Below are 15,282 nucleotides of genomic sequence, written 5' to 3' on the forward strand. Positions count from 1 at the left end.
AAGAGGTGCTGGTTAAAAGCAACCCTGCCCCTGTGAGAACTACGTCAGGATGGCAGGAGCTGCTCTAGCCAGGCCTGCAGAGATGGAGCCCTCTCAGCCCAGGCTGGCTCCTGCTCCTTGGCTCTAGTCCATCGGTTGGCCTCCCATCAGGCCGTGACGCTCCCAGGTCCAGGAGCTGAAAGCAGAGGCGGTGGCTTCCCCCACGATGAGGCTGATGGCCACGAGAGGCAGGGTCTGCTCTTTGAGCCCAGTGGCCGGTTGTACTCTTCTGCCCTGGAGGCTCTATATAAATCTTCAAAAAGCTGAGATTCTTGAGGGGCTCTAAAAGAAAGCATCATCCTTGGCTGACAGGGTGAAATAATTTTGGGCAAACCCTCACACCAGGTGTCCTGCTGAAGGGTCTTGCGCTCCCAGCAAGGTACTGGCTAGGTGACATTCTTCATGAGGCCAGTGTCCCATGGAGGTAGGTGGCCGGCTGCCTTCCAGCATGGCTTTCTGCAGATTGGAATGTCGAATTCCTTCGAGGGAATGCTGGCTCAGGTTCTTCTGCCTTTTGCACATCTCTCCTATCTTTCTGTTTTGCCTTGCATGCGTCAGATGTGGGAGACGGACCATGGTTCCTCACAGCAGCGTGTTGTAGTTACACCATCCTTCGCTTTCCACCTCTTTGCATTTCTCAGAAACAGTTTCCCCTAGTATTTGTGTAAAATGTGAGGCCCCTTGGAAGCAAACTCAAAGCCTGAGTAGAAAACATTTTAAAGACAAGTGTTTGCAGGTTTCTGTATATTGTTTATGGGCATACAGATATATAGTTCTTAAGCCAAACAGTTCCTCTGAATCTTTGATGTATCCTTTCACAAGAATCAGATTTGCCTCTTAATGAGCTTATCTCAGTCTTCAAGGGGACAGCAAAGCCCTGCGGATAAAATTCAGCAGGCGGAGTCATGTCTGCACTGGCTCCTGTGCAGTGTGCAGTCTCTGGGGGGTGAGAGGTGGTGTGACTTTACTTTCCTAGCTGCCTAAAACCTCATGAAAAAGAGCTTCCCTCCTGTCCTTACAAGTCCAAAGCACCTCCCCAGTGCTGCAGTCTTGGACTTGCCACTGCCCTCATGGTGCAAAGTAACCTGGCCCGCCCCTGGGTGGAACCCGGGGGTGCGCAAGTGTCCCTTTTTCCAGGGCCGAACGCAGCCTTACCTAGTAGGAGACAGATGGGGCAGCTGCAGTATGGCTGCATGGCCTGGGTATGCGGCATCCTCTCCATGCACGCTGCGTGCGTATCTACACCAGCAATAGCACCCATACGTGTCTCCCTCATCACACATCCACCTATAATGTGCAGCTAGCCAGGTTACCTCCTGCTAGCTGAAGTAGAAAAGCGCACAGACAATCAAACCTTTCAAAATAATTTATAAAGAATGTTTACATTCAGTAGTACAAAATAAGATATAACCATCCCTCCTGAACACATCACCTGCAGAGGAGTAGCGAGACTGTATTCAGATTAAAGAAACGTGACAGTACACAGAACGTACTTCAGATCACCTCAAGGTTTCAGAGACAAACTTCAGCAAATACAAATTTAAATGACAAGTGCAGGAACAGATGCTCTCCTCCCCGAGCACGTTACTGCCCTGGATCGCCTGTGCTGGAACCACTTTTTCCCCTCTGAAATTATCCAATGGATTTTGACTGAAACCTAAGATGAGGCCACACAAGCTGCGATCAAAGCTCTCTGTCACATCTCAGGTGAACAGAGTGGATTGCTGAAAACCCTCTTATTCTTCTGTGCTGTCACCTGCCTATTAAACATGTGCACCACCTCCTCAAATCAGGTGTTTCCTTGGTCCATGTCCCGCCCCCAAGTTAGTACTGGCCCTTACTGGGCACACATAGGGAAGTCTCTGCATGGCCTTGGCAGTCTTAAGTCCCTGCGCTCATTACAATGAATCTGTTAATACTTTGGTTTCATAGATTAACTGAGCAATAAAACAGAAATTAATGTCATACTAATTTAACTCTTATAATGGATTACAGAATCCAAAGTCTAAGACTACAGAGGATATAAGATCTAAGACATTAAACGAACAATCAGAACTGCGTCATGACTTCATGGACTACTGCTTTAAACTTGCTATTGATACATCCCTAGAATTAGAAGGCCATGTTAAAGCATTACTCCATAAGGTTCAGCAGATCTCCTCTGGATCCTTTTGCTTTGAGAATAGGGGAAATTTATTCCCTTCTTGCCACAAAATGACTCTGTAAACGTTTCCCACTGTGCTAATCATGCTAGGTGAAAACATGAGCACTTAGTCAGTGTTGTCTTCTAGAATATCTGGTTTCTTGTCACCTCCCTTCTTCTGACTGCGTTTCCTTCCAAGACAGGTTTAAAGGATTACCTGACAGTTGAGACAGCTGCCTGGATTTCTCCAGCTCTTCCAACTATGATTTGGGTGGGTACTCTCTCCAGTCTCGGCTTTGGAATTCCTGCCTTTGTGGCAGTAATGCTGACAACAGAAGGGACTGAAATCCATACTATTACAAAACTGGTCACATGGCACACAGCAGCATTTTCTTTGAGAAGAAAATGTTTTCTCCTACGTCCGTCCAAAGCTTTCATTCCACTACGCTCAGTTTTAATTTTCAGAGGGTGTATGTGTATGGGGCACTTGTCTTCTCAAAGGTGTCCCTGTATTAAGGTTTAGAGTCTCACACATACTTGTTAGCTGTAATTATTACTAGTGGCAGGGCCTCCAGGTTAAGGATAAACAGAACCCTATCAAACAACATTAGGGTGGTTAAGACTTGACATTGCCAGAGTTTTACCCTTTTTTTAAGTATTTTTCAAGATTAACACATTTAACAACAACTATGGTACAATCTAATACAGGTCAAACCACTTTGATCCCTTTCTATCTGCTTCAAGGCTACAACCTACAGTAAGCTTTTGAAGAAAGACCAAAAACTTCCTTCAAATATCACTGACTATAAACACTTCTGTTTATGGCAAGCAGGAATTCAGCTACAATGCTGCAATTGCACTCCATTTTATCTACACAACGAGCAAAACTGTTTCTAAAGACGGTGGACTGAATTCATTACAGACCAGAGCAGACGCACGCGAACAGTAGCTATCTTTCCTTGACATGGCCATTGGTGAGATGGGTTCTGTTGTTCAGTGGCTCAGACCCGTTCCTCTGGATGTAATTGTTGCTTGTGACGTTGCTGAAATAGGTGATCCCATTTTTCTCCTTTTCCCTAATCTGGTCTCTTTCTTCATCCTTGTCACTTTCTTCTGTGTCACTTCTCATGTCCTTTTCCATCTACAGAAACATGCAAATGAGAAGCAATACAAACACAGATGCCTGCACAAGAAGCAGTGCTGCTGAGCCACAGGCTAAAGAGTCACCTGCTACTGCAGCCACTTGCCTCTGCTACACAGTTCTACCCGCTCCTTTCAGCTTTTACATCACCTTTGTAAACAGACTGTCTCTGATTTCAGTCTCGGTGGAATCCTAGCTGTAATCCTGATACCATTAGGAATTACTGTACGGGTTGAGAAGCAGCACCAAAGCACGGATGCCCAGGACTGAGGGCAATCGTGCAAGACTGAGGAAATCCACACTGCTGCTTCGGGCACCAGCATGTAGAAGGAGGATGGGGGGAGGCAGTTAATTAAACTCTTTCATGTTTTTACCAAAAGGGAGAAGGATGTAGCTTCTGACCACCCCTGGCCTCAGTGGCTACAGGTTGAGCACGCTGCTTTACAGCTGGAAAGCATACGCTTTCAAACAAACCAACAGATTGACACAAAGCCGCTCAACTCTGATTATATTCAGTTTGATGTTCGGGTTTTTCCTCTTGCTATTGACTGAGAGATCTGTAATCCACTTTTGTAAATATTTAATTCATTGCCGTAAAAGGAAGACAAAGAAGAAATGATGCAGTAACATGACAGTTTAGAAAAAAGACAGCCTAGTACTTGCTGGCTTCCCAGACTGTTTCTGCTCTGCAATACAAGATACCAAAATTGGGGACAAATCCACGGTGTCACACTCCTTGCTGGAAGGAGTGCACTGAGGGAAAGCAGCAAACCCTTCTGTGGCCTGAGCTTTGGAAACTGCTCAGGGGAATGTCAGTGGCTGCACAGATACCTGTAGTCTCCATTTATTCTGTCACCTTCTGGGGGTATCTCTTGGATCATATTAAGAAGTCTATTTGGTCTGATGCTCTTTCTAGAGATCCCTACACCCAGATGCAGACAGGATTTGTAAGAATCTAAACTTCCACTGAATTCAAACTGCCCCCAAGGACAATATGGGTAGGAGATGCTATCTTCTGTAAACAACCTGGACCTCCTGTCACTCTGGAACTGGCAGTTCAGGAACTATCTGCAGCCTAAGGACAAACAGTAATCAATATTCCTAAGTTTATCCATTCATGGCCATACAATGTGGCTGAGGCCTTACACCTAGCAAGATTCACACGGGAACCATAGAGCTGCTTGAATTACAGCCATGTGCCTCAGGTTGCCTGTATGCGCAAATGAAACTCATACTTCAGGATCTAGGCTGCGTTCTAATCACTGGGGATTAAGGGACACCATGTGAGGAGGTGCAGATAATTCTACAGCCAGAGAGGAAAACTGTGGAGATCAGAAAGGCCTGTGAGAAGAATATGAGCTTCTGACTGCAGTGAGCATTTATGGCTCTCAAAGAGGGGACCGTGTCCTATATTCTTGCAGTGAGCATTTATGGCTCTCAAAGAGGGGACCGTGTCCTATATTCTTGCTGATACTGCTTTGGGCTACTAAATATCATCACTGAAACAGATCTATTCAGGATGATTTTCTTTGCTATTCACTGCTCAGTATGGAAAGCTCTCAAAGTTTTGGATATGCTTCAGTATTTTTCTCCCTGATGGGTCATTTCTTTCTAATAAGGCTATTTATTACCTTGCCATTTTACACTGTTGTAACTGCAATGGTAATTCAGCCCACACTACAATCAGGAAAACGATAAAAGGGAGTCTTCAGTTGTGTGCTCATTCTCTGCCCTGTGAAGTTTCTGGTTCCTAATTTGCAAGTAATTTGCTTTGTGTTACATTAAGGCAAAGCAGATAAAGAAAATGGGGACAATATGGATGAAGATGAGCCTTTAATGCTTGTTCTCAGTTCCTATCAGACAGAATTCCCCAGCTGGAGACAAATAAAACAACTCAGCCTGGGCTATGAGGCCAACCCCCACAAGGCCTTGACTTGGTACTCCTGGACTCTGTTCTTGGCACGTGGCCAGTGTAATGCCATTAGGTCATGTCTTTGATTTTGGGAAGAATTTCATGTGGAGCAGCAGTCTGGTCTCTCAGCAAACACTACAGACTATGGTCAGAGAGAGTGGGGGGCATTTCCCTGACGTTTACACAGCTGTATCTCAGATATTCACCCTAGGCTGCTGTCTAACTGATGGAGACAAACAGCACTACCTGGGTGCCATGCTGAATGGATTATGCTTTGGGCATGCTTGTCTACTGCTAAGAGAACAGTCCAGAAGCTAGTTTAGACAGAAGTATCTACTCTGTAGACATCTACAACACTTAAGAGAATCCATACAAAATATGTATTAATGATGTGGATGCTGGGGCAGACTCTAAGCAAGGCTGAAGACACAAAACTGGGAGGGGTGGCTGGTGTGCCAGAGGATCGCGCTGCCATCCAGAGGGACCTTGGCAGGCTGGAGAAGCAGGGTGGCAGGAACCTGGTGAAGTTCACCAATGTGAAGTCCTGCACCTGGGGAGGAACAACCTGATGGGCTTTTCTAAGAAAAACCTGGAGGTCCCCTCAGACACCAAGGGGAACATGAGCCAGCAGTGGGCCCTTGCCCCTCCTGGCCCGCATTAGGGGTGTTGCCAGCGTGTGGAGAGAGGGGATCCCTCCCGCTGCTCAGTGCAGTGAGGCCACACCTGGCGTGCTGTGCCCAGCTCTGGGCTCCTCAGTACAAGAGAGACAGGGACACACTGCAGAGACCAGTGAAGGACTGCAAAGATGGTGACGGGACTGGAGCACCTCACACATGAGGACAGGCTGAGACTGGGGCTGTCCAGCCCGGAGGAGGCTCAGCTCAGGGGACTGTTACCCATGTGTATTAACAGCTGAGGGGAAGGTGTAAAGAAGACAGACCCAGGTTCTTCTCAGGAGTACTCAGTGACAGGACAAGAGGCAAGGACACAAACTGAAACACAGGAGGTTCCCTCTGAACATCAGGAAAGACTCTTCCACTGAGAGAGTGACCAAGCAGCGGCACAGGGTGCCCAGAGAGGTTGTTGAGTCTCTCTGTCCTTGGAGATACTTAGAAACTGTCTGGACATGGTCCTGGACAACCTGCTCTAGGTGACCTTGCTTGACCCAGGGAATACGGACAAGACTTCCAGAGGTACCTTCCAATCTCAGCCATTCTGTGATCTCAGTAACACTGGAATTAAAAATCCTGCATTATAAGGGAAGCACTTCTGCACTGGCCTCACCAATCATGGTGTCTTTATTTCTTAGTTTTGTTTCAAATGCAAATCATACCAGACTGAGTGTTGGGATCCGTACTCAGATGTCACTGACTTTGTTCACAGAAATCTCCCCTGGAGCCCAATCCACATTTTTCTTGAATATAAGCATCAGAAGTGGACTCAATATTGTAGTGACTCATAAAAAGTCTACTTTTCTTTTGATCAACTTTCTCTAACAATACTGACTGTTCCTTTCACCTCACTGTTTGGAACGTACCTATGTAATTTCACCAAGGCAAGAAGGCACCCACCCCAGACGAACACCTGTGCTCCCAAGCAGTATAGGTGGACCCTCCCTCCCCACGTGATGTACAGAGGACTACAAACTGATCATACCGTGCCCTGGAGGATGAACTTGTAGACCATGTGAATAATTAGGCAGGACCAGAAGACATGGAGCAGCTGCAGAATTATCAGGAGAGCGTTCATGAAGTAGTATCCAAAGAAGGGTTGGAATATCTCCATGGAGTAATAGTAGGTGTTATAGAGCACTCTGCAAGAGAGAGGGAAGTGCAGTGGAGGGAAATGTGTTGTTTGTAGAGTGTAATTAAGCCCCAGAAAGCTCTAGTCACAGAAGTTGTTTCAGGTCAGTCACCTTCTCATACATAACACACATGAGTCAACTCTCAGTTCCCCACCAGAAGAAATAAGCAGGGCAGAGCCATAGGCCGAGGACTCCTCCTCTGCAGTATACTTCAGGGCTTTAAGACTACTCTATGAACTCCAAGGCAGACCACCTTAGTTTACCCCAAGGCAGGTACAACGGTCATGTAACACTGTAGCCTATGCAAAGGGCAGGGCCACACGCTCAAGGATTGAACAGCAAAGGCTGCAGCAGAAGATTCAGCATCCAGCTGAATTATCCTGTCTCTCAGAAGGCAGCTTTTCCATTTCCCTTGACTGCAGCAGACTCACGTGTAGGGGAAAACGACCAGGCGGCTGATGAGGAAAACGGCTGAGAAGATCATAAAGAGGCTGTCACAAGTTTTTTTCCACTTCATGTAATTGAATATCTTAGTTGGCTGGAAGAAGAAAGAACAATAAAACAGCGGGCCAAGACAGTGCATCTGCACATGTTCCGGGAGGCTGACAAGCCAGACGCATAAAGTCTGCATGCAGGTTATCCCATACTGTGCTAGATCAAAAGACACACTTTGGCTGAAGAGCATGCTGAAGAGCACCCTTGCTAACTAGGCTTTGCCTGGCACCTAAGTTGTGGAGCTCACCTCTAGGAAGCAATCCGAAGCATCATGAATCACCATCACCAGTGTCCCAATGCGGATGTAATTGGCGCAGTATGAGAAACTGATCAGGAAGATGGTTGCAGCGTGATGGACTATCTGCTCCTTGAAATCCTAATGAGAAAGGGGACAGCATAGAATAAAATACATAATGCACCTTTTGAGCTGGTTCAAGCATGCCTCCTGCAGGTAACAATGAAATCTCTCTACCCAATGACTAAGAAACCTCCCACAATGACTAAAACCTTCCACAATAAGGTCATACCCATCTAACTCTTTTACCAAACACATTCTAGAAACGTTGGCAACCAAAAGACCCAGGAATGAGGAGTTTGTGGTGTAAACTCAGGATGTCTCAACAAAGAACACTTCCTCCCTCCACCATTAATTATCTCATGATGGTGCAAATCAGAAGACAGAAGAGTAAGAGCCAATGATTCAGTACAGACAAACTGAAGATAAAGCTTCCTTTCGGTCACAAAGCAGCACCAATACCCATCCCTTCTCTGTGCCCCAGTGCATGCCTACTGGCTTGCACAACAATCACACCCCCAGGCTCGCTGATGGAGACTTACAACCGCCCTTTACTTCTAAGAGTATCTGCAGGCTCAATGTACGCATATGCCTGTGCAATCATACAGCACCCCGTCTGCTAGGTCCCTGGCACCTAGGAACACATGCAGCTTAACTGGCAGAGACCCTTCTCCTATCTCTATGAGCCCTACAGCCTAAAAGAATCCCAAAAGAGCAATTTTTAGGTTTGGATTTGAAGTGTGGATTGAGAACTTGGCAGTAGTTTGCACCTTTCTATGTCAGGGTTTGCATTCCCCACTTCCCAGAGGAGAGGGAAGCGAGTGGCTGGGAATGGAAATTCCTGGGAATAAGCAAGGACAGTCCGCCAAAACCTCAAGACCAGCACTGTACATGTGCTCTTGGAGACCACTCTCCTGAGTGCTCAGCTTGGGTCCTGTTGGTGCTCAATTCCTCCCCGAGGCTGCCACTCACCTTCCTCTTCACATCAAAGGGCAGGGTGAAGACCAGCGACCAGTAGAAGGAGAGCTCCAGCAGGTAGTACCAGAACAGGGAGGACTGGAGAGGCTGTGAGAGAAAGAGAGGCAGTGATCATGGAGATGATTATGGACGGATCCATCAGATAAAGCACAGCAAGGCCTGGAAGTGAAGTCTCCTTCCTAGGCAAAAGAACACCAGGCAACCAAACGAACAGAACTGGCTCCTGCAGCTTCAGGGAGGAAATAGTTCAACCAAACAACATAGTTACTTACTAAATGCCTTCCGTGCTAAGGTGGAAGCAAAGAGCAGGAGAAATTCCACTTTGCCACACCATGTCAAACATTTAGGGAACCACTGAGAAGATCCTGAATATTTTTAGGATTTCCTCATCACTACGCAGATTTCTGAGCAGTTAGAATAGCGCTTTAAAAACTGTGCAAACCATTTCACTATGGTGCAATAGGTAAGTAGTAACTGAATCATTCCCTTTCTACGATTCAAGGAGATGCTTCAGACACCTTGTACTCCACAAGAGATTTTTCAGTTTAATCAAACTAATGGGGGGAAAAGTACAATCCCAGTGTGAACAATAATTGGCATTCTTCTGGATAATTTTTCTAGGGTTTTACAGCTAGAAAACTGAAAAACTCAGCAAGATGCGTGCTTTTTAACAAGGAATTTTTTGCTGTTGTGGCATTGTACAGTCTCCTTAAACCTCAACCTATTTGATAAAATTACTATGACTAAAGGGGTTTTGCAACGAGTATTTTCCAAGAATCATGGAGCACAGTGCTCCATTCATAAATACCAATTTATTTGGGCTTTCTCTACCCAAAGTATTGATTTATGGCCTTCACAGATGTCATTTTGTTTTCCTTCATACCACCAGTGGCTGACAGCAGGAGGAAGCACGGCTGGATGCACTGGTGCTACCAAGGGGAATATTAACATCTCCCATGCTGATATGAGCTGTTCACACTGGAGGTTATCCAAACGGGAGCTCTGGATCAGAAGGGATTTTTTCCCCCCTAAGGCAAGATTATTTGGGAGAACTGGTATTTTGTTGTTGTCTGTGGCACAGGGCATTATGGTCTGTTTAGTAAAAATTGTATTTAATACATTCTTTGTTCCTGCTAACACACAGGTTTGTCCTTGACCTTTCTTGTTCTTCACCGGTGCGAAGCTACTAGCTCTGGTTTTGGTCTTTTCTGTTTGTTACAGATGTTGGAAAGTGTGTGTATTGGGTTTATGCAGCAAGGTTTTGGTAGTGGGGAGCTGCAGGGGTGGCTTCTGTGAGAAGATGCCAGAAGGTGCCCATGGCCGACAGAGCCAGCTCCAGTCAGCGCCAAGACCCGCTGCTGGCCAAAGCTGAGCAGGTCAGCGATGGTGGTAGTGCCTGTGGTAACATATTTAAGACGGGGTTAAAACTGCTGTGCAGTAACAGCTGGTAGAGGAGTGAGAACATGCAAGAAACAGCTCTGCAGGCACCCAGGTCAGTGAGGAAGGAGGGCCAGGGGGGCTCCAGGCACCGGAGCAGAGGTTCCCCAGCAGCCTGTGGGGAAGCCCCTGGCGAGGCAGGCTGTGCCCCCAGCCCATGGAGCCCATGGGGGAGCAGATCCCCACCACAGCCCAGGCAGGACCCCACACTGGAGCAGGGGGATGTGCCCTACAGAAATTATAACCCTGTGGAAATTGTGCTGGAGCCAGCTCCTGGCAGGACCTGTGACCCTGCAGGAGAGGAGCCCAGGCTGGGGCAGGTCTTCTGGCAGGACCCGTGGCCCCACCGGGGACCCATGCTGCAGCAGTCCATTCCTGAAGGACTACACCCCACGGAAAGGACCCACGGCAGAGAGGTTTGTGGAGGACTGTCTCCCAGGGGTGGGGATCCCATGCTGCCATGCTGGAGCAGGGGAAGAGTGTGAGGAGGGAGTGGCAGAGACAACATGATGAACTAATCACAACATCCATTCCCTGCTCCAGGCTGAGCGGCCCCAGCTCCCTCAGCCTTTCCCCATCAGGGAGATGCTCCAGTCCCTCAGCATCTTCACTGGCCTCTGTCGGACCCTCTCCAGTGGTTCCCTGTCTCTCTGGAACTGGGAGACCAGCACGGGACCCAGCACTCCAGATGTGGCCTCCCCAGGGCAGAGAAGAGGGGGAGGACCACCCCCCCTCAACCTGCTGGCCACACTCCTCATGCACCCCAGGATCCCACTAGCCCCCTGGCCACACAGGCACACTGCTGGCCCAGGGGCAACTATGGAACAGGCAATAGTCATCTCCTCTAGAGAATTCAGAGCACATAAAAACATAAGGGGGAAGCCAGAGCAGGCAATGGCTCCTGTGCTCAGTGGGTGAAGCCCCATTCTAACTTTTTTCAACTTCTCAAGTTACAGGAGTAGGATAGCAAGGGAGGCAGCTCAGCACAAAATGACCTGGCTTTTGGTTACTATGTCTGCTCCTTGTGTTGATGAACAAGGGAGTGGATTTTGTGCCTAGCTGGCAATTTTCATTGAGGTTATTCTGGTCTGGACTGGTAAGAGATGCATGCTTTCCAACCCACTGGACAGCTTCTCACAGTGCTGCTGTGATAAAAACTCAGAATATACATTTAGAACTATAAGAGAGCATCCTCTGAACTTAATGGGAATGCTGCTGTATTGCTACTGGCATACTGCCAGTTCCACTGGGAAACAAACTCCCTGGGGAGCACCGTGGACGTGATTCTTCAGCGTAGCTGAAAGTACATAGCATTCAGAGCATGTCTTCTGCTTTACATGTTCTCCACTGAAGTCTTCACCACTTCTCCTCAGGCAACATGTCCTTCTCTGGCCTCAGTCTTTTCTACAAACTAATCAACGATGGAGCATTCCCATTTTTCAGTTTCTTGGCTCACCTGGTCAGAACTCTCACCTTCCCTTATTTCTGCAGTCTCCTCCTGCTTTCCTGAATCATCCGCTATTGTGTTTGGATTACACCAGATACAAAGAAGTGCTCCCTTGACGAGGATCGGGCTTTGAATTCTTAGAACTTGTGAGTCTGAATTTAATTTAGTGCCCTCTCTTTTCTCACTAATATAACCTGATTTTCAAAAGATATCAAAAGAAAATACAGGATTTGTAACAGCAATTTTCCCTCTTGCATGACTCACCTGTTGTGGGTATCCTGTCCAGCACTCTCTATGGTCCCAAAGCCAAGGCTTCTGGAAAGAAAATACAACATGAATGTGAGAATGCCAGAGGAATTCTTCTCTTACCAACTGTTGAACTCCTTTAGTTTGTTACTACTACAGACACTGCTGTGTTTTATTCTAGGCAGAGCTGGTTGCGCTGTCTGGAATTCAGTTGCCAAGAGACCTCCACTGCAAGAACTTGTTTGCAACACTGCCAATTTGTGGCTATCACACTGAAATTTCACATGCTGTTTAGCCCAGTTCCAAATAAAATAGCTCAGGGAAGATTTCTACCAACTTGTTGCACCCTTCTACAAGTTTGGGGCAGCAGTGGTGATGTTTTGAATATATTAAAATATTCTTACAACTATTTAATTAAGAATCTCTGTGGTTTGGACAACAACACTTAAACATGGTAAGAAGGTTAAAAACTGAATGTGTCAGGAACATGGTTTTTCCTCTAATGGTGACGATCACGCTGCAGTCTGTTAATTAACAAACCTCTGAAAAGATCCTGTTTTGTTCACACTTGTTATAAAATTGTGGTTTAGAACTTCACAACTTAGAAACTTCCATAAAAATGTGGCGACTAAAGTCCCCAAAAGTTCTTCCTGCATGGAGCACGCTCTGACCTTTCGCTGTGCCCAGACTTGGTCAGGACCAGCACGCCCTAGAGCTTACAGTGACGGAACATACTCTGTGCCACATCTTAAAGGTAATTTTCAGTAACGGTTCTACAAGGCTCCAGATATCAGAGCTAGGAGCAAGAAGACATTTCTTCTCTCACTGGGCACCTGCTGGCACACGAGCAATATGGAAGGGAAGCAGTAAGCAGTGGTTTTTAACAAGCAGTGGTAATTAGGAGTAAACGCAGCCTCCTGCTGGCTGGGGAGTAGGATTTACAGCAAATCCAGGTACAGAACCAGGAAAGACATGTGATACAGAATCAGAGAGGGCAAAGCAAAAACTCTGAAACGACTACAGCACACTATGTCACTTAAACTAGAAAGGAAACACAGATCCCGGAATTTCATGATTCCTCTACTCAGCAAATAAGGCTGTTTTCTAGTGGCCTACTGTGAGATAACTTTTATAGCTACCTGCTGTTTCACTGACTCATGGGGCAGAAGTTTTTGCCATCAGTCTAAAGCTATTGAGCCTGCAATCACACCTTGGGTAAGAAAAAGAAAATTAATAAATAAAATTATCAAACTGCAGTCCATGCTCCAAAAGAAGCCTGAGTTTTTACCTTAAACAGGTATTGAATACAAGACACAAACAGGTCCTGCAGCTTCTACTCAGGTAAGTGTTCCACCTCCTACCCCACAGAAATGTATTTTTACACAATCCCAAGTGTCTTCCGCTTTGCCAGAAGAAGAGGAAGCCTCTTGGTTTTGAGCTGGAGTTTTTAAAATAAACACGGTCCAATATCTCATAAGTGTGCTGTGCAGAGGATACACACTGATCTGGTGGGAAAACCTCTATCAGAAGGTCTGAAAGGACATGTCTGACACAATCTGCCGTTCTTGCAGCACTGGCTAGGTAGAACGGCAGGTGGCACCGCTTGTGTACTCACATCGTATAGGACAGCAAGTCCAGTGAAGAAAGAAGTGATGTAAAATGTAAACCTCCAGCTACAAACAAACAAAACAAAGTACGTTAGAATCCCATTCATTAACCACCAAGTTGCAAGTCTGTGTATCAATTGCTCCTTCAAAGAATGGAACTATTAAGGCAAAGACATATATTAATACAGTCAAAGTTTGCCCAGATCGTAACAGGAGTGGCTCTTTGCATGTCACTAGCACATTCACCAGACTAAAGCAATTCTTCTGCTTTAGACATGGCAGAAAATACAATAATCCCACTGACTAACATCACCCAGATAACCATCCCAAACCTTCCCAGGACTAGTAGATGCATGGGTAGAAGTCAAACAATGCCAGTATCTCTCTAGGCTTTTGGAGATTAGGAATGCTAAATTTGTTATCATGTAAAGCAAGTAATTACTATCATGTTTGATCTCAGCCAGGAGCTAGTAATGACTTACTCCCATTGAACCCACACAAAAGTACATATGAACTGTTTGCCAGTTTCAGTGGACAGAAGCAGGTCACACTGAATGTACACACATATAGTAAGGAATGAGGTGAATTTCACCCCAACAGAATAAACAAGTTGTTAGTAATGAGTAAAACTGCCTAAACCAGTCCTTTGATTTCCAAAAATCTCTGTAACAAATCAGAAGCGACTACATTTGAGGAAGAGACTCCACCTGTCAACAAAACCCCCAGGAGGAGCTCCAGGACAGACAAAACTGTACAAAACTACTACATCACGTGGGAGACATTCTCTCTATAAACTGCAAATGGTGACAGAGGGTAGGTGGAAGGACACCATCCCAGGTGAGCTGAGTCAGAAAACTAGTTACTGTTTACTATTCACTGCAAGTCAGCTGAGTGCAGGGAGAACTTAAGATTTCATCTTGATGGGAGCAGATTAAGCAAGGTTGCTTTACAACTCCTTGTCCACAGACTATGTAAATATTTCTAACTGAACTATCTGGAATATTATAAACAAATAATACACATCCTTTTTTTTCTTTTTCAATTGGGGTTTTTTAGGCAGGGGTTCTGAATGAGAGGTTGAGTGCTAAATGGAGCATGAGGTGATTAGCTCAAAGTTGATGCCTACTCTGTGCATACACACTTCTAGACAGATGAATAGCACTGCAGGTATTTAATGATTTCTTTCATCTCTGTGGCTCTCCTGGGAGAACCTACTTCCTTACATAAATAGCAGAGCAGCCGCTCGTAAGTAAGGCATTTCAACCAAGCTCAGGAGAATCCTCCTTTTCTGTGGAAAGCCTAGCCAGCATGAACATTCACAGAACTGGCTGATGTGAGATTTATTTTGTGCCTCCACATAATATGGAGGATTTCCACACAGCTCTTTCCAAGAAGAGCTTTGCCTTTTGGTAAACACAAGCTTTCACACAGGCCCCTTTTTCTGCTGCTGTGAAAGGTGCTGGGTTTTGACTTTCAGGATGCTGAAGTCAACTGACAGCAGAATACAACCTAGCCCATGGCCTGTGACTTTTGAAAGCAAGAGCATGCAGAACAGTTGCCACAAGGATGCAGCAGAAGGAATCAGCTTGCAGTGAGGCAAGGGAAAACCAACAGAAAGGCTCTTTTGAAAGCACCAAAACAGCAGCAAAGCAGCAAGCAGCAGTAAGATGCAAAAGAGTAGGAAGTTTTTCAGGTACAATTGTGTTTCAAAGCAGAATGCCAGTCTTAAAAGTCAGAA

At 46.1% G+C, this 15,282-nt stretch overlaps 1 protein-coding gene across 7 annotated transcripts in view; it reads right to left on the reverse strand.

Moving 5' to 3' along the window:
- Positions 1–1,387: 1,387 nt before the first annotated feature.
- The window catches only part of LOC101922241 (ceramide synthase 4-like), a 48,266-nt gene continuing 34,371 nt past the window's right edge, over positions 1,388–15,282 (reverse strand). For all 7 annotated transcript variants that reach the window (XM_027783206.2, XM_055804823.1, XM_055804827.1 and 4 more), the window contains 7 exons: positions 13,553–13,610; positions 11,956–12,006; positions 8,802–8,894; positions 7,782–7,910; positions 7,471–7,577; positions 6,892–7,048; positions 1,388–3,323 (listed from right to left, as the gene is read on the reverse strand). In XM_027783206.2, the coding sequence (XP_027639007.1) occupies positions 3,132–3,323; positions 6,892–7,048; positions 7,471–7,577; positions 7,782–7,910; positions 8,802–8,894; positions 11,956–12,006; positions 13,553–13,610 (787 nt within the window). In that variant the 3' untranslated portion in view covers positions 1,388–3,131. The remainder of the gene's footprint in view (positions 3,324–6,891; positions 7,049–7,470; positions 7,578–7,781; positions 7,911–8,801; positions 8,895–11,955; positions 12,007–13,552; positions 13,611–15,282) is intronic.

The sequence above is a fragment of the Falco peregrinus genome, chromosome 5 (genome assembly GCF_023634155.1).
Source record: "Falco peregrinus isolate bFalPer1 chromosome 5, bFalPer1.pri, whole genome shotgun sequence".
In the NCBI taxonomy this organism is placed as follows: domain Eukaryota; kingdom Metazoa; phylum Chordata; class Aves; order Falconiformes; family Falconidae; genus Falco; species Falco peregrinus.